Source organism: Rhipicephalus sanguineus, chromosome 1 (genome assembly GCF_013339695.2).
Source record: "Rhipicephalus sanguineus isolate Rsan-2018 chromosome 1, BIME_Rsan_1.4, whole genome shotgun sequence".
NCBI classification, from domain to species: Eukaryota; Metazoa; Arthropoda; class Arachnida; order Ixodida; family Ixodidae; genus Rhipicephalus; species Rhipicephalus sanguineus.
Window position 1 is genome coordinate 236,708,038 of NC_051176.1, and position 19,909 is coordinate 236,727,946.

A 19,909-nucleotide genomic window follows, 5' to 3' on the forward strand; every position below is an offset into this window, starting at 1 on the left:
GTCCTACAACAAACATGGTTGGGTAAAGGGCAATTTATTTCAACAAGTCATTTATTAGGTATTTCTGGTCGCCTATGGGCTGAAGCTTGTGAGGTCGTGAAAAATTCCGTTTTCAGCACTGATGCCTTACAAACGGCTCCGCTTGAAAAGTGATTTAATGGGATTAGAATCCTGGCCTCTGATCATAACGATATTAAACCAATGGCCAACAAGTACATCGGTAAAGTGGGTATGGCTCTTGATAGATCCTTAGAATCAAGTATAACGCTGTTTCAGCGAATATGTGTAAAGCGTTATAAAATGTACGAGTGCATTACGAATGTCCTGTTCACTTGTTTCTTTAGCATTCTTAAGCAAGTCATTTTTGCCATGAGCCTGGGGAGCATTTATTAAGGAACCAAGCAGTGTCGCTTTCAACGCGACATCTTCAGTGGAGAAGTTGCAAAGCATGTTGAAGAAGTTCGCATTACTTCGTTCTGTGTTAACTGCGGCTGCTGTCCTTCATTTTTCACTAGGTACAAATAAAGTGCTCGAGATTTGAAAAAAAAAAAAAAGAAACGTACCCCCTGACTATACGCTTAAGCACAGCGACATTAGCGCCCTGAAATATGGTGTCAAAGAAGGGCCGATGCTGCATGCAAACCCGAAAGCATGAAGAGTTCTTAAAAGGGCCCTGCAACACTTTTCTGAGTTATCATTGAATAGTCTCACTATTAGCGCATGACGCTTCACGAATCACATGCCGCAAAAATTTTTAGAATCCGTGAAGTACGAGCGGAGTTACATGGATTTGTCGTATATTCAAGCGCTTTCTCTCTCCTCTCGTAGTAGCGAGCGCGCTGAAAGCTACGCAGGGAGCAGGATGACAAGGGGCAAGAAGATGCGCTCCTTCGTCAGCGCGCGTCATGACCTTGAGCACTCGCACAACTAACTGCAATTCACAATGAATAAGATGTAATTGTTCACTTTAATGTCACAACGGTGCGAATGAAGTGAACACTATTGAAGGCCTCTAGCATGAATCCGAAGGTAGATTCTTTGCAGCTGTCATTCCAAGTTTTATATTCGCAAACAAGCCTAATAATAATAACGATAATAACGATTCTTTTAGGTACAATGAAAAAGCTCACTCGTGAGTATTCCAGGTGCCATGAACATAGGGGTAGGCAGAGGCAGGAGATGGGTTGGGGGGGGGGGGTGAACCCTCCCCCCTTTGCCCGAAAATTTTCAATTTTGCATGTGTATATATACGCGCACACATAAAGGCAATCACGAACGCAGATAAAGTATGGTTGAAACACTCCCCTCCCCCTCCCCCACCCCCGAAAAAAAATTCTGTATTGAAAAATTTCTGGCTACGCCCCTGGCCATGAACACCAGTGACCTATTTATCGATCGGGCAATCGTGACAAGCCTGTAAAGTAATAAATTAACAGCTGCTTGGCAGATGTTGGTTAAATAGTTAACCAACGGTGTGATCAGTCCCACGACGCCTCCTGCTCCCAGTAATTTATTTTTTTAAAGAAATGTTAGAAATCTGTGCGCTGCCATTATTTATTTTTTTCTCCGGCCAAATCATATATGTTACTGATATTGTTTACATTCGATGAAAATAAACTCGTGTTCGTGCGTTACTGCACTTAATCGCAATTGCTTTTTTTTTCTTCTTTTTCTTGTTGCGGATGGGGGTCTCCACGGCGTGTACATTCCACTGTGACCTAACGCAACAGCGACGATTCGCAGCTTTTTCAAGTGTCAAATAGCCCATTAAGCGCTTGTCAAACGATAGTTAAACAATTGCGTTAAAACAGGAGGGCTAAACGCAATCACTGGTGTCCGTTTTGTTGGGCCCACCCGGTCGCGACGAGTCAGCGAGCGACAGCAAGCAGCCAGGTGTACCGACGGTGTCGTCAGCTCACGTGGATCGAAGAAGACGATGGCTCGGAGGCAGGCAAACTCGGTGTCGTCGATGTGCACCTCTCTAAGCGTCGTCACCAGCTCGTCCATGATGCGCGCCCCGATACGGCTGATCTCAACCTCGGAAGATACGCGCGGGATGATGAAGTCGTTGCCGAGCAGCAACACGTTCTTTAAGTGCATCGAGCGCCGCGCCAGGCCCAGCAGGAGGTGCTCGCCAGCGTGCGCGCGCAGCAGCGCCACCTGGGACGGCACGGTGCCATCGCAGTCAGTTCTGAGAACAAAGAGAGAAGAGCGTCTGCCTTTCGCTAGTGAGTGACTCACATCAAGTGCATGGAGGGAGGGGCAGGCAGAATGAACAAGCGGGAAAGCGGACACATGCCTATAGTAAACTCTCGATTGCCGTCCCAACTATTCTATGCGGTGACATGTATGCACGGACACACACAAGCAATGAGGACCAACTAGTTCTCTCTATTATCCCGACGTCTTCAAAGTGCTCCGAGGTATTGCGTGATAGCTACGTATATTTATTGAGCCACAGAAATGGTGATTATCGAAGCGGGATTTCGACCTACGCCCTGTCAGAATGGCGTTACCATGCAGATAAAACCTCTGAGGGATCGAGATTTTTGCTAGAATTGCCGAGGGTTCTTTTTTTGTTTCTTTTTATAATTGAGATATGTAAAGTATTTTACGCCGTTTTGGAGGTAACACGTGAAACTACCTCAAATCCAAGCAACAGCATAAGGTGTACCGCACTACCACCATCAGTCAACGAGCACAGTGGGTCAGTGAACTTAGAAGCTGTGCGATGCCTTTATACCAATGCAGCAATACCTCTCTGGCTGCATTGAAGGTACAACGAAGGCAAAATTGCGCGGCACTTCACTAAGGCGGGCGTTTGAAAAGCAAAATCAAAACACATGTCCTCTTTCGTTATGGGGAATATCGTAACGGACTAAATAAAGATCCGCGGCTTTGAGCAAGCCACGGATTTAGAAATTTTCCTTCAGAAAGTGGGCATGAAGCATCATGTCACCAGTTAACGCATGCCCTTAGGTTAGGCCTGGCTAAGAAAAATACTGCAGTGATCGAGCAGGTGTTTCTTCTTATTTCTTCTTTTTCGTTTTGCAGCACCTAACTGCCTAGTACTTCACGCTACATAAACATGTAGGCAATACATGTGCTCGTTAGATAATGCGTGGGCACCTGCGCACTTCTAAAAGTAAAACAAATACTTGAATGAAAAATAATAAACGACACTGCCTAAAGATTAAAAATTAGCATTTTCACATCACACTCGCGGAGTTTGAAGAGATGCCTCCCAAGACGCTAGCTGCTACATCTGACAAACCTTCTTTTCTCATCTTTGCAGCGCTTAACCTGGCAGACCCTCGATATGCGCACATATGAGCAGGTGTGTATACACACCAAGAAGTTGAACATATTAAACGCTCGTGGGTTGAGTATAAACAAACACTATCTACGCTTCCATAAATGTGGTCACAAGTTGACGCTGTCATCTAAGTATGTAAGCATAAAAATTATAAGCAATTAACGAAAGAGCGTTCGGCTGCTAGTTAGTGTTGGTGCAGTTATTGTGACAGTTACTATCGCAAAAAATCTAACGAAGAGAAGGCTGAAAGAGGACAGAGCACTAGAGACCACTAGTGCTCTGTCCTGCACCAACCCTTTTTTTGTTTCGTTAGCCTTTTTGCCCTAGTAACTACGTCACAAAATTACAAGCAAGTTTGTAAGGAGTGTGTGCTCTTCTGTATATTGATTTCTGAGCGTTTCACTTTGTTCCTCTGATCAATTTCTACATTTTTAAGCATTTTCATGCGTACCACGCTTTAATTACTCAGATATTACATATCTCACGTCACGCCGTAATCGGTACATCTCAAAGATAAGTAATTCCAGTGTTTATAGAAACTTTTCCTGAGTATCGCCATTGACAACACTTTGTGCTGAATTTTACACAGGCACAACGTTCAATTTCCTGAGCCCCTGTGTTAACTACGAGTGCAAGAGATTCAACTAGGCTTGCACTATGATTCTTAAACGCCAGTAATTCATCCGTAATTGCCAGCGTACTTGCCTGGTCTTCTATTGAAAGTTCCGTGAATGAGGGTACCGACTTTGCCCAGTCAACGAGAATGAGAAGTTGCTGCTTCATGGATTCACATACGTCGCCAATGGTAGCGACTTTTTTGTTCGTGATGCTGAATTCGCTTACAGGTGTGGATATCTGAAAAAGGCAAAGTGCCACAATTCACACTTTGCGCGCAAAATCCTTAGAGCTCAAAAAAGAGAAATTAGGCGTTCTAGATTTCCCCGCGATAGTTGTGGCTCACAGACGTATAAAATATGTCGCCCATTTTTAAAGAAAAAAATTCGGGCACAATCAGCTTATGCTGTTCTCGACAAAAACGATTAGTATTCGGAAGTGCACACACGGACACCATTTACATTATATTCTCATTTGCTGAAGTTTATGATTGCCTTTATGGCTTAATTATAAGGGTGCGATCTTCTTCTACAGCGCGTGTTTCACAGGCCGCCTCAAGTTTATTTCGCAGCCAAGTGGCATGGTCTTCTGCTTTCAGCGTTACTCGGTGCAGCTTCGTCGATTCTCGTTGCTTTTTCAACCGAGATTGACGATCCTCCTCTTCATGTTTTGGACGCAACGCCTCCCGTTTTACTGCGATGGAAATTACAGATACGCTCCACGCAAAAGTTCTCTGTCGGCGTCGACGTCGCCGTGATGCTTCTAATAAAGCCAAAGTCAGCTGAAAAAGAAGATGCCGACTTCCCGCGCACGAGCCCGGGAAGGCTTGCTGAGTGCCTCGTAGCATGACAGGGGAAAAAGAGGAGGGGGGGGGCGTGACAGCAGCTTAAGTCAGCCTGGCAGGGTTCGTTGGTTGGTTGGTTGGTTCCTTAGGGCAATAGCTGAACCCACTACGGGGGATCGGGCACGAAGCGTGCGGCAGTTGAATTTGTGAAAAAATAAAATAAAAGGAATATGCGAGAAAGATAATTTATAGTAAAGCAAAAATGTTAGGGGTAATTTTGATTTTTTTTAATGAAATGTTAATCCTTGCGTGCTCCACTTGCCCTATCTTGCAGGTAATCTACGGCCATTGAAAAGATGCGACGTTCCAAGAAGGCTGATCGTTTAACTAACAATTTCTGGGGTTTTACATGCGAAAACCACGATATGATTATGAGGAACACCGTAGTGGGGGACTACAGACTAATTTTGACCAGCTGGGGTTCTTTAAGGTGCAGCTAATTCTAAATACACAGGTGTTATTGCATTTCGCCCCCATTAAAATGCGGCCGCCGAGGCCGGGAATCTAACCCGCGACCACGAGTTTAGCAGTGCAACACTTCAGCCTGCTAATCTAACCACGACGGGCCAAGGATGGTCGTTTCGTGTGCGCTCTTCTTCAGCGCGCCCATAATGTTGCAGATAGGGCCACTTCAATGTTTCAGAGACGCATATTGAAACGAGAGGCAACGCAATGTGCTTGCCCACCTGTCCACACTGTTCATCATAACAGCGTTCTGATAGCGTGCTCAAGGTCATCTGTTCATGTTTGCCTGTGCGCATAAGACATCATGTTTCCCAATTTAAATAATAAACGAATGCGTACTGTAACGCATGCGGCCAATAACACTAAGAGTCCTACTTTGTGATGTCTAATACGTCTCTATTGCACTCACTGCTTCGTATTTCAGATGGAACTGCGACTTTTTGTTTTAGGGACGAAGCTCCTTAAGCCGTCGGTCGTGCGTCCCCGATGTATGTAGTAGCCACCTCTCGTTTAGTTCGTGGAGTGTCCGCTAGGTGGCGGTACTTGTATATGATGAAAACACGGCTCAAGGCCGGCTAGATACTGAGGACGACGAAGTGGGAAGCTCGAGCAGCAACCACGATTTCTCTGAGGAATACGACGCTCAGGTCTTCGGTTCTTCGGACTTCAACGCCTGATGCTCACCACCCCTTCACGAAGCGGTTCTGCCAGTCCGATCCCGCAACCCGTTCCTGCAGTGGATACTTCTGTCCACCGCTACAGTCGCCGACTGCGAGGCCTTAGTCCCGAGGCCATCCCTCTGGAACTCCTCCAGCCAAGCCCTACATCAGGAGAAATGGCCACCGCCGGCGCTTCACAGGTGACCGTTGAGTAGCCGGTGCGAGATGCGAGATGCGAGATGTTATAAAACTATTCTTGTAGTATGATGAAATATGATGAAAAGATGTGATGTTATGAAAATATGAATGATGTCATATATGGCACCTGCCATTGGACGCCTGCGAGCATAAAATACACTCACAGTTTACCGATGATGCCCTCCGGAGCTTCGCCCCACTCATCATCATTCACCCCGTGGATATGCTGTAATTTTTTTTGAGTAATTGCTCATCTTTCTGATTCAGTGGTTTTACTAGTCACTCCCCTCTATAATGAGTTGAAAAATTTTAAATGAAAAACTCACAAGGTCCCTAATGCATTTGCCTAAGACGACTCGAAGGCGATATCCATCTTCTTTTCTTTCTCGGTCTATTATTATTATTATTATTATTATTATTATTATTATTATTATTATTATTATTATTATTATTATTATTATTATCCACAGTGAAATTACTTCAATGCCGACAAAATCACGCTGATTATTTCTTCATAGACATCACAGTATCATGCCCCACACTGAACTGCTCAGTTGTATTGCTTTTCGAATTGCATGTGAGATAACCCGAGAGCAGAGACCTTTTCGAATTTCTGCCTGCTAGAGACGACGCTCAACCGTGCACAGAATGCGAAGTCTGTATATATTTATATTTTTCACAACTGATATTCGTTGCTTTCTTTTTCTGAGCTTAGCCCTCTTTTAATATAGTTTCACACATTGTTCGAGTCTTTTTCTTCTCCTTTTAGGTGCGAAGCGCCTTAGGGGCTCGGCTTGTCGGCGTCTAATATCGTCACGGTGTGTCATGTAGTCACGGTCTATCATAAAACGGGTATGCGCCACAAAAATGGGGAAAATCCCACTACTGGCCATCGGTCCACTAAAAATGAAGAAGGCAGCAGTTAGCCCAACAAATAGCCGACGACGTTAGTGGAGGTGAAACACCGTTCCCAACATGCCGTAGGGAACTGAAACCGGGCATGCAGGGAAGAAGAAGAAGAAGAAGAAGCGCCTCAGGGTAAGCTGCATTCCGACGCAGTTTTCCGACGACGTTAGTGGAGCGGAAACACCCTGCCCTGCATGCCCGGTTTCAAGCTTGGCACCACTAGTGCCTCATCAAAGAAATCTCTCTCAAAACACGGCATGCTTCGCCCCTCCCCAAGTTTCACGTTAGTGGACCTGAAACACCCTTGCCTACATGTGTCGCACATCCCCAGTTTCCTTTCTTCTTTCTTTCACCCTCCCTTCTATCTATCCACGTGCCTCGCGCAAGCGTCCACCCTCCTCCTTCTCCTCGACCTCATTTCACCCTCTGCAATCCTTGTGTCGATTTGTCTTTTCAGCTTGCCTGGCGTTTCTGTGTATGTGAACTGTCTTTATAGTCACTGTCCTTGACGTTTCTGGTGTTTATTTTCTCGCAATATGCCACGTTGTTCTGACATTTGAAAAACGTTGTTGTGACATTTTGTTTCATAATTTCCCTCTCTTTCTTGCATACATTTGCCACTAACCAAATTTATTGACTTTTTGTTTATTTTTTGTTTCATGCGTATATCATCCCTCAGACCTCATGGTTATTCTTGGGCACGTTGAATAAATAAATGATTGATTCATTTGTTGATTTTTCGCTGAACGCTTAACCCCCACTATGTTGCTCATTCTAGTGCAGCTAGCAAACCGCAATATTCGCATCGGGCTAGCGTGCCAATCATCTCTCCCTTTCCGTTAATCACTGGTTATATATATATATATATATATATATATATATATATATATATATATATATATATATATATATATATATATATATATATATATATATATATATATATATATATTGTAGCGAAGCGTTCGTAGTTGGTAATGGGTCGTCCTCTCGAGCGCCTTCTAGTGGGTCGCCTCTTCTCTGAGAGCACGCTCCTCGTGCAGAGAGTCGGCCCCGCTTTTGACTGTCGCCGTCGCCGAGTGCCCGCTAATAAACGTCTTGACAATTTGGTGGAGAGTGCTGTGCCCGCCAGTTTTCTCTACTGGCCTTCGCTCACCCACAGCATGTTGAGCAGCTGTCGACCACACTGCTGCCTCCCCTACGCCGGGCAATCGAGCAGGAAATCGCGGAGGTCATGCCGGAATACCACCAGCCCCCTCCAGCGCCTGCGCCTCTCAGTTACGCGCAAGTTGTAGCCAGGCCGCCCCCAGCGCTCCCTGTGGTGCCCCCGCTAACTTACGCCGGGGCCGTCGCCAGGCCTCAGGCCTTCGAAGCGAGTGTGCCGGCTGCGTACGCCGACGTCATTCATACGCCTCGACTGCAGACCACCATGCAGTCATACCAGCCGTCGCCCCGTCCCTCGCGTCCTGCGACATGGATGGGACCTAGTCCGGCAAGCCGATGGCGCACTGCCGACAACCGCCCCATCTGCTTTGCGTGCGGTTGGGCCGGTCACGTCGCCCGCTATTGCAACCGCGTGCAGCCGCCTCGAGTCGGATCAACCGTCACCAACCAGTCCAGCCGCCCGTATTACGACCCGCCGCCGCCTATGTCGCCGACGTCACGCCCAGCTTCATCTACCCGCCGTTCACCGTCCCCACGACGCCGATCACTGTCGCCGATGCGGCCTCGTCCGGTCGCACGAGAACAGGAAAACTAGTCGTCGCAGTCCAAGAGGCAAGGGCTGCGACGCTATCGAACTGCCAAAGCCCTCAGCAAAGCCCATCAAACGTAGTAGACGTGTTTGTAGATGGTGTGCGCACATCGGCCCTTGTAGACACTGGAGCTGCTGTATTCGTTATGGACGCTAAATTTAGCCGACTACTACGAAAAGTGACGACGCCACTCTCCGGGCTCTCCCTCCGTACAGCCAGCGCCCAAAGTATTCACCCGACAGCGGTGTGCACCGCCCGTGTCATGATTCAGGACGCTCTGTACGCCGTCGAATTCATTATAATTTGTTCATGCTCCCACGACGCCATCCTGGCATGGGATTTTCTCGCACGTCACGACGCCGTAATTCGGTGCGCACCAGCCGAAATAGAGCTCTCACCATTCCCAGATTTGACGCCGGCGGACAGCCTACCGGCTGCGACCAACGTACTCGTCAAAGACGACACCACACTTCCTGCAAACTCGTCAACGGCTGTGTCAGTCTATTGCACCGGTCTCGCTGACACCGTTGCACTCCTTTCTCCATCTGACCGCGTTTTCAACAGGAAAGGCTTGCTGGTGCCATTTGCGACCGTGCAAGTCACTCAGGGCGACACCGATATTTTTGTTACGAACCCATCCCCGTATATTGTTACATTGGTACGAGGGGAATGTCTCGGCAGAGCGGAAGCCCTCGAAGACGCACAAGTTATGGACGCACCGGGTGACACGCACTGCGCCAGCTCCCGTTCGCTCAGTGCTGTTTCCACATCTGATTCGTCACCCGCTGATGTATTTGGTTCCTCGATTGCTGACAACCTTACATCGGTCGAGCGTTCCCAGCTTCTATGCCTGTTGGAAGAATTTCGTTCTTCGTTCGATGTCGCGCAAACTTCTCTCGGCCGCACGTCTGCTGTCACGCATCACATCGACACTGGCACCCAACCACCACTGCGGCAACGTCCATATCGCGTATCGCCAGCAGAGCGTCGTGTAATTACCGAGCAAGTCGAAGACATGCTTCGCCGCGATGTTATTCGACCCTCCAACAGCCCGTGGGCTTCTCCTGTCGTTCTCGTTGCGAAGAAGGACGGATCTGTGCGGTTCTGTGTGGACTACCGACGACTCAATAAGATTACCCGTAAGGACGTTTAACCCCTACCTCGAATAGACGACGCCATTGACAGCCTGCAAGGAGCAGAATTTTTTTCATCGCTCGATTTGCGCTCAGGGTACTGGCAAGTCCCCATGGCTGATGACGCTCGACCGAAGACAGCGTTTGTCACACCCGACGGCTTGTACGAGTTTAACGTCATGCCGTTTGGGCTGTGCAATGCGCCCGCGACCTTTGAGCGCATGATGGATACCGTTCTGCGCAACTTGAAATGGCACACGTGCCTGTGCTACCTCGACGAAGTCGTCGTTTTCGCCCCGGACTTCGCCACGCATCTTCAACGCCTGCGGCATGTTTTGACGCGTTTGAGCGAGGCCGGGCTACAACTGAATCTAAAGAAGTGCCGATTTGCAGCACAGCAGCTGACGATACTAGGATACGTCGTGTCCAAGGACGGAATTCTCCCTGATCCAGCCAAGCTTCGGGCCGTGACAGAGTTCCCCAAGCCTACGTCCGTCAAGGAACTGCGCAGTTTCGTAGGATTATGCTCCTACTTTCGGCGCTTTATCCGAAACTTTGCGACTATCATATCGCCGCTCACGAAGCTCCTTGGCAGCAACGGGCCCCTCAATTCGTGGTCGTCACAGTGCGAGGACGCTTTCGCAAAGCTCCGTCGTTTGTTGACGTCTCCTCCCATACTACGCCACTACGACCCAACGGCCCCTACAGAGGTACACACGGACGCCAGCGGTGTTGGCCTCGGCGCTGTCCTTGCGCAGCGCAAACCTGGGTTCCCAGAATATGTCGTGGCATATGCAAGCCGTACGCTTACTAAATCCGAGACCAACTACACCGTCACGGAGAAAGAATGCCTGGCAATCATCTGGGCCCTTGCGAAGTTTCGGCCTTATTTGTATGGTCGCCCATTCGATGTTGTCACCGACCATCATGCACTGTGCTGGTTGTCGTCGTTGAAGGATCCCTCAGGCCGTCTCGCCCGTTGGGCACTTCGCCTGCAAGACTACGACATCCGCGTGCTGTACCGCAACGGACGCCAGCATGCTGACGCCGACGCCCTGTCGCGCTCGCCCTTGCCTGACGAAAATGCCCACAGCTCAGTGTCTCACTTTGCCGTTTCTTCCATCGACATTCACACCATTGCTACCGAACAGCGCAAGGACCAATGGATGCCTCACTGATAGACTTACTGACTGATTCGTCAGCCACACCATCTACTCGCGCGTTGCGTCGTCAAGCCCACCATTTCGCCGTTCGCGACGACCTGCTCCATCGACGCAATTACAACGGCGACGGCCGCCGGTGGCTACTAGTAATACCCCGCAGTCTGCGTTCTGACATATGCGAGTCGTTCCACTCTGATCCGCAGTGTGCACACTCTGGCGTATCGAAAACCTACCACCGCATTCGCCAACGGTACTTTTGGCGAGGCATGTACCGCTACGTGCAGAAGTTCGTTCGCTCCTGCATCGACTGTCAGCGCCGCAAAACTTCAACACACCTGTCGCCGGCAGGTCTGCACCCTCTACCTTGCCCTGACCGACCGTTTGGGCGCGTTGGCATCGATCTGTATGGGCCACTTCCTCTGACATCCGCTGGTAACCGCTGGGTCATCGTCGCTGTAGACCACCTCACGCGATACGCTGAAACTGCCGCCCTCCCTGCGGCTACAGCGCGCGATGTGGCCTCCTTCCTGCTCCAACGATTCATGCTGCGTCACGGTCCGCCCCAGGAGCTGCTCAGTGATCGAGGCCGTGTCTTCTTGTCGGAAGTCGTGGAAGCCATTCTCAAAGAGTGCAACGTTGTTCACCGCAAAACTACTGCTTACCACCCGCAGACGAATGGCCTCACCGAACGCTTTAACCGCACGCTCGGCGACATGCTCTCGATGTATGTCGCCGCCGACCACACAAATTGGGATGCCATTCTGCCCTTCGTCACGTACGCCTACAATACCGCCTCTCAGAGCACTACTGGTTTCTCACCATTTTTCTTATTGTACGGCAGGCACCCGTCGCACACAATCGACACCATCCTTCCCTACAAGCAGAGTCATTCAATGCTTCTTATGGTCACGAAACTGCCGCGTCAGTTTCATATGGAGCCAGCGGCCGCCGCCAGAAGCGCAGCTGTGCTTGAGAGGCGATGCGAACGCTGCTATCGCTGGGGTTGTGTGTGGGAAGCCTCGGTGTTTAAGCTTTCTTAACTTCCGCAATGGTCGCTTTGCTTTCACGCTTTTACTTCTAGCACTCAGCATGCATAAATACATTTCTGAACGCGTTTTCTGTTTTAAAATGAGCACCCGGGAGGAAAAAAAAAACCAGCTCAATTAAAACATGCAGCTCGCGGTGGTATCAGCAGAAAAAATACAAAAATTCGGGGATTAACGACAGAATACCAAGATATATAATTACGAACGCCGCAGCAGGGGACTTCTGTATGACTTTTGGCACCTGCAGGCACAGCTGTTTCACCATGCTCGTAATTCGCTCGCTGTACGCCGCCGGCCGCAAGTTGATTCGTCTCGCCTTCACGCTAGATGTTTGACAACAGTTGTGGCATGTAGAGAAAGACACAGTTTGACCTGTACTTTATTCCAGAAGACATTATTCTCTGTGAAGCATATTCTACGCAACGCTTCTTTCACCTGCACCGGCAACGCACTCACACCGGCCGCCGGCCGGCTTGGTGCCGACGACGTAGCGAAGCCTACTTCGTATCGGCTTCGTAGTTGTGGCAGGTAACTCTGCGGGAATACAACCGCTGACGAACAGCTTACTTTTGTTAAAGCTGGCAGTGTTCTTCGTAGTTCTTCCTCATTCGGCACATTGAAGCGAGTTATCCGTGGCGTCCGGGCTCGAAGGCTTGCACTTGTTTGGGTCCGGAAGCTCGATAGGGAAGAAACGTGGGTGAGCGCGCTCGCTCGCTCGCTGCGTGCGCCGGCGAGAGTTGCACTTGACTCTCATAACAGCTTCTATTCGTTGTAATAGTGCTTCGCTTTCATTCTGGCGTACAACCGATATGACTTGTTTTCGTCTAGCCGACAGGGCCGAGCAGTGCAGCACTTAGCAGGTGATCGGCGCGCAGTTACACTCCCCGTTGGTCCCTTTCTTGCCAGGCGTTTCCGCAGGACACGTACTACGGTGCGGTCTAAACAGGGCGTCGGTGACGCTCGTAGCTCTTCTCAGGGTGACTCACGTGGTCGTTTGCATGGTGGTCGCACTGTAGATGAGCGAGATCGAGGTTTGCGCTTTGTGAGATACGAAGGAAGTCCTCAAAAATCCTTGGAACGGTGTCAGCCTTCAGCGTTGGTTTGTCGCGTTTCTGCGACACGGAGTCGCCGTTGATGTTAAAATCATACGCAGTGATAATGTCCGAGGCGTCGAAATGGTTCGCACAAACACGTGTATACTTCGACTCAAAGTTAATTATCACCGCTTTCTTGCAGCGGTATGGCCCGCTTCCATTTCTCGCGCTGCTGTTTGTCTAACGGCAAACAAAACAACGACACCTTTTTGCTTCCCTGCCAGAACGGCACCCCGGCACGCAACATCTGTTAGGCATCCTAGTCCTGCGACAGCGTTTCCTCAAACTTGAACATATGATATCCAGCAGCTTGTCTCGCACTGCGCGAGTATTTCAATACGCGGACGGCGCAGACGATCGCCTCTGTGGCGCAGCGGCGGCGCGTTGCGGCATTTTCGAGCAGCGTATGAAGCTCGCCCATAGCGTGACGGTGCAGTTTCGTGACCATAAAGAGAATTGAATGACTCTGCTACAAGCCAGATCAATCTGAATGTGCGCCTATTTCGGACACAGCCAGGCTTGCTGAAGAATGTCGCGAGCTTGCGAAGACCTTTACAACGCACGAACAAGAGCGGCAGAAGAGCATTCGCGGTGACACCACCACTTCTGTGTCCACGTTCCTCCCTGGAGCGCTCGTGTGGCTCTCGGTCCCGACCACTGCAACTGGCCTCTCTTCCAAACTACTGCCCAAATACGAAGGCCCCTACCGTGTCGTGGAACGCACGGTAGGGGCCGCACCTGATCGAACCCATCGAACGATGTTCGGACATGCGCCGTCGAGGGCGCGATATTGTCAACGTGGAGCGCCTGAAGCCCTACCATGACCCGCTCATAGTGACAAGCTGCGAGGTCGCCAGGCGGCTCCCTTTTCGTACCCGGGGTAATTGTAGCGAAGCGTTCGTAGTTGGTAATGGGTCGTCCTCTCGAGCGCCTTCTAGTGGGTCGCCTCTTCTCTAAGAGCACGCTCCTCGTGCAGCGAGTCGGCCCCGCTTTTGACTGTCGCCGTCGCCGAGTGCCCGCTAATAAACGTCTTGACAATATATTTATGTGTGTGTGTGTGTGTGCGTGTGCGTGTGCGTGTGCGTGTGTGTGTGTGTGTGTGTGTGTGTGTGTGTGTGTGTGTGTGTGTGTGTGTGTGTGTGTGTGTGTGTGTGTGTGTGTGTGTGTGTGACTCGCCGCTTCCCCGAAGTCACGGCGTCATGAGTAACTGCCCTAACAGCCTACAGACGTAGCTCTCTAACGTGAAGAATGCGAAAAAAAAAGATAACTAAAAATCAAACAGATGAGGCCAATATCCTAACCACTAGACAATAGATGCAAGCGAAAACAAGGTGAATAGAACACCTTAAGAATCTGCCGCGCGCAAGCTAGCGCGTAGGGACGCTAGAGGCGTCTGGATTTCCCCACGGGCGCGTGATCATTACCAACCAGACGCACGTCGGTGCCCCGTGCTCCAACCATTCGCGTAAAGCTTGGCACCACAATATTCTCTTGAATTTCGATAGGACCTTTTACGAACTTAGGCGTAAGTTAAACTTGCACCTTGCGAATGACAGAACATATTGTTGCTTTTTTTTGTGTCCCCGTAATTTTTGCGCTGCCTGCTCTATGACAGAACACAGCCACAGATCTTACAGAATGTGACATTTATAAAATGAATGTCAATCGTTTCACTACCTCTCTGTTTCTTTTACTACGCCCTTTCTTCCAAAACAATTTGTTTTCCAGCATTGAGGTAGCTCACCATAGCGTATGTGAAAGCAGAAAAACTGACATAACCGAAGGGAAAAGTAAAGAAAAAATGTCACGCCAAAGACGTATGTTATTACTCACGTGAAGCCCAAGCTACGGGCCGTTACCGATATACGCTATCCATAAGTGCCTGATAACTGTACCGATGTAGTAAACGCCATTGTTAGACGAGCATACAAAACCAATAACTTGGGCAATGCTGTTCACGACCATGCTATGTCCGAACTCTTTTTTCTTCGCGCTGCAATTACCCTGCAGCTCTGATTTCTATCTATGTTATCGTCTCCATCCTCTGCTTGGTGACTCGCCAACTGAGATACCGGAGAGTGGCTTTCTTGCGGCATTCTTTGCTACCGCATCCCGATGATTAATTGTGGTGCCTGCTATATACGCGGGGAATAGCGCCACTAGATTTGATAGTTTTTGTGCCGGACACGCGCTATCAGCGTCGATGACATCATGAATCGAACGCCGACGGCTCAGATAACTGGCTTTTGTCGTACCAGTTCTGGGAAATATCGCAATGCAGAGGACAGCTCACGATTACGTAGCATGAAACAATACAAAAGGAACCGAAACTTCTTTCTCGCGGATAAAAAGTGTGCGGCGTGCCCCGGCGATCAGACCTGGGACCAATGCCTTCCCAGGGCGGTTATTATAACTATACCATGTTAGCTAATAAGGCTACGGGAAAATTGCAGCGCGAAGCCGAATTAACCTGCAGCTCGAAGCGCATAGGGACACCGATTATGGCAGCGTGGCGGCTGGACGACAATCTTTCAGACTAGTGAACTTTCAGACTAGTGATTCGCATGTGAACATTGTACTCTCGCCTTGGACTGATTTTTTTTTCATCTCTAATAAGGCAAACGCTGACAGCATTGCAACAATCGAAATAATTCAAAGCGCATAACCCGTATGAAGCAAGTATGATTTTTTTTCTCTCTTTCGCGGAACCTTATCTCTTTCCGAACTTCCATCACTCTTCCATTTCACTCTTGAATATTTCCACTCCAACTCACGGTGGCCGCATTCCGATGAGGACGCAAAAACAGAGAACAAAAACGCTCGGGTACCGTTTTTCAACTACACGTCTAAATGAATCCCCGATTCGTTCAAATTATTGTCGAGCGCCTACAAGGCGTTTCGAAAACTGTCACGTGCCTTGGGATCCTAAACCCACTAAAGAACTGTGACCCAGTCTGGGACTATAGGAACTATAAGTAGCAGCAAGCTACGCGCCGATCATGTAACGAGCACTTCACTGGCAGATTTCCCCGTGCGTTGAACGCTTTTCACGAAATGTTGCGGTGGTTGCAAGAAATTAAAATAGAAAGACATGGAACATCCCCATTTTTTTTATTCTCTCGGAATGAGTACACGTACTGACGGCATTATTATTTATTTTTTTAACAAGAAAGTGTTTTATGCCGGGGTCCACCAAGACTTTCATGAGGTATTTCCGTCACGGAAATGCGTCAGCAAAATGAATGCCATCAAATGGCAAAGAAAAAAAAATTATGAGAAAAAGTCCCATAACGGAGGCTACATGAACGCGCCTTTTTATCTTTCACACTTTCCTCTCAGTGCTCTTGGATGGATGGATGGATGGATGGATGCATGCTATGAGCGTCCCCTTTATAACGAGGGAGTGCCATGTGTGCCATCTGGCACAAAAAAAAACAAAAAAACGCGCCGTTGCTACGACCGTCCCATTCGGCGCGTTTCCAATAAAGTGTAATTTCGTCAACGCTTTAACACACCGCGAGGTGGCGGTATTAGCCCAAGCCTCGCTCATAGCATCCATTCATATCGAAAAATAGCTCTCCGACGCTCGCCTGGCTGTCGCACCGCGTTCCCCGCTCGCCCTGTGAGAATGAACGGTCAGGCTAGAGGGAAGACACGACGCGCGTAGCGTTTCTCTTCTCGTTGCACGACGCTTTAAAGGAGTGCATATCGAGTATCAGTGTTTACTATGTGCTTGTTGATGCCATATTTGCGCGGGATTCGCAGTATGCGGTGTCCACCTATATACGAAGAACTTCAGCTGCTGCAAGGGTTAAATCATGATCATGGGCGTTAGTCGTCGGTATGGAGATGTGCCAGTAGGCGTCAACGTGAGTGCGTCCACATCAAGTGGTGCTATGTCTGCCAAACAACAGTAGACGTTGTGCAAGCTCTCATATACCAATGCTCTATGAACAATCAACTACTTCTGTGACGACGCGTTATGCCGTGTTTTACCGATTCCTATGACAGAGGGATCAGCCATATTTTTTTACCTCATCTTCTTACAACCTGTCATTACTTACTGTACTATGTATAGTTGCATGTGCTGTGACCTAAAACGCTGATACGAAAATTTCTGAGAACCATACGTTAATGCCACCAGACTTGTATTTTATATCAATTTTTTATTCTTCTTTGTATGTTCGTTTTCGACTGCCTAACTTTTATATGTATAGCTTGGCTAAAGAAGAACGATTAGGCCGCATCACATATGATGCCGGCCGATACATACGAACTACCCTAAAGAAAAGGAGTTAGAAGACCGCACTTAGCTGCATACGTTTCGTTTGTTTGTTTCTTTTTGTTTGTTTGTTTGTTTGTTTGTTTGTTTCAGTACAAATTTATTCATTGCCAAGGAAGTATTGCGGTAAGGAAGAAAGCTGAAATATTTGTAAAAGATGCACTCTTGAAATCGGCACGCAGAACAAACGCTGTGTGTGTGTGTGTGTGTGTGTGTGTGTGTGTGTGTGTGTGTGTGTGTGTGTGTGTGTGTGTGTGTGTGTGTGTGTGTGTGTGTGTGTGTGTGTGTGTGTGTGTGTGTGTGTGTGTGTGTGTGTGTGTGTGTGTGTGTGTGTGTGTGTGTGAACACACGCGCACACTGCTAAAGGACAGATGCACTGGCAGAAAGATAAACATGTAGCGTAGGTAGTATTCAGGGTCTCTGCCGCTTTTACGCGTCGCCTGCATCACATGAGCCTAACTCAAAGCCGTGTGCTATTGCACATACGGTAGTGCGACGCCCGCCACTACGCTGATAGGATGAAAGTGTTGCGGTAATGTCGCAACGGCATTGGTAGAAGGAGCGACGCAGCACGGTCCCAAGGCCCGCACACGCAGTGTCGATAAGCGATAGAAAGTGACCGTCAGTGGGATGAGACTCTTGAACCAGTGCCAGTGATGCAAAACAGAGGGTATGCACTTTGCAGCAGCTTTAATGCCCGCGAGGATCCCCTGCGTGAGATAAAATCCGGCACGACTTCACGCTCCTGTCACAACAATTGTCTCACCCTTTACCGCCAGAAAACTTCCACTCTTTATGCCAGCATGAATAGCAAATGCGCACTTTCAACGACCACTGAAACGTACGAGCGTTAGGAGTCCTCGAGCTACAATAGTTGTGTTGCGTGAATACTTGAAAGACCTTGTAGATGTTATCAAGCGTCGTAGCTTCATTGTTCGAAAACGAGCGTGAAACGTTCCCTTACCAGGCACTTTAAGGTTATCACCAGCGCATTCTAAAGCGGTTGAAGAATTGCGATGGTGAAATTTGCGCTTTTGTTCCTTCGTGTTTTGCGGTTTTATTTCGCTATAGAGAAAGGATACTACTGGTGGCCCTTTCCAGTGGCGGCCTGCAATACTTAGAAGACACCATCTTTTTTGAGAATCAAAATCACCAAATTTGTGACGTTTTAGATAGTAGTTCATCATAAAGTCACTAGGTTCATCACAGCATTAGGCTCCACCATGCAACATCACGCAACATTACTCATGGCGGAAGGAAAAGGGTCCCTATAGAGCACGACGTCGACGGCTCTTGAGAAATTACTCCTGGGAATTGATTTTCCTCCATACGTTATATGTCTTGACAAATCGCTTTGTACCCGCCCCTTCCGTAAAGCCCCATGCGCATTAAAGAGCATACGAATAAGTGAACAGTAACAAATAAGTAGGTCGTCCAAGGTCGCCGGATCTTCCAAGGCATTCTTTGGTTCATGGTATAAGTTTTAAATGCGCCTTCGGTGTACAATCTGTCCTCGCACGACGTTCGATTTGCGCTCTGTACTCCCATAGATTCTCAGCGCACGCGGTCGGTCGATACTATACCTCTTGCTCACCGACTGGTGGGGGTATTTCTGATGAACTTTTCTCACATATTTATTATTGCGATATGGGCACTCTCAGCTGGTTTTTGTCGTCGGCGTCTGTCGACTCCGTCAGGGCCCGTATATATATATATATATATATATATATATATATATATATATATATATATATATATATATATAACAGCCAGAAATAAAAGTAATTCAGAAACATTTTTTCTGAAGCGAGGAATCGAACGGGCGACCTCTCGCTCCGCAGCGCGCGGCGTTAGACGGCTAGGTCACGAGAAATAAGTATTTCAGCCTGCTAACGGCGAGCTATTTATATACACCATTTACTTCAGCATGCTTTCTTGATCACCACCGAGATGGCGCGAAGTGCGCGCGGGGCGCGCTTTAAAGGTCGTCGCCCCACTCCTGCGAACGCCGATGCTCTTCACCCTACAGGGCGTGGTCGCCTTCGTGCGCTTATCTCGAGGAAAGAAGGGGGGGGGGGGAGCGGAGGGTTGTATGTCTTGTGCTTTCCCCGCGATGTCCGCGCTGAAGTCACAGAGCGTACGAAGGTCACTTCGCTCGCTACAGCGGCCGCGTTTGCGAAAGGAGCACCCTGTTCAAACAGAAATAAGTAACAACTGCGACAGTTAGTTCGCGCTCGTCCTGTGTTTGCCTGTTCGTTCGTTTCGTGCGTCCCGCTTTATGATTGATCAGCGCGCTTCAAGTGTCGAGCTGTGATGCGTGATAGTTCGCGCTCGTCCTGTGTGCGTTCTTTGCGTGCATCCTTTGGGCTCGAGCGACGCGCTGGCAATTTCTGGCTGCTTTCCGTTATTTGCGTTGCATTCCAATTTGTTGCTA

General features: G+C 48.7%; 1 protein-coding gene across 2 annotated transcripts in view; it reads right to left on the reverse strand.

Annotated features, from left to right (window-relative positions):
- The window catches only part of LOC119375088 (hepatocyte nuclear factor 4-gamma), a 134,283-nt gene that overhangs the window by 4,370 nt on the left and 110,004 nt on the right, over positions 1-19,909 (reverse strand). For both annotated transcript variants that reach the window (XM_037645306.2, XM_037645286.2), the window contains exons 4-5: positions 4,022-4,171; positions 1,920-2,160 (exon numbers count right to left, since the gene is read on the reverse strand). In XM_037645306.2, coding sequence (XP_037501234.1) covers positions 1,920-2,160; positions 4,022-4,171 — 391 coding nt within the window. The remainder of the gene's footprint in view (positions 1-1,919; positions 2,161-4,021; positions 4,172-19,909) is intronic.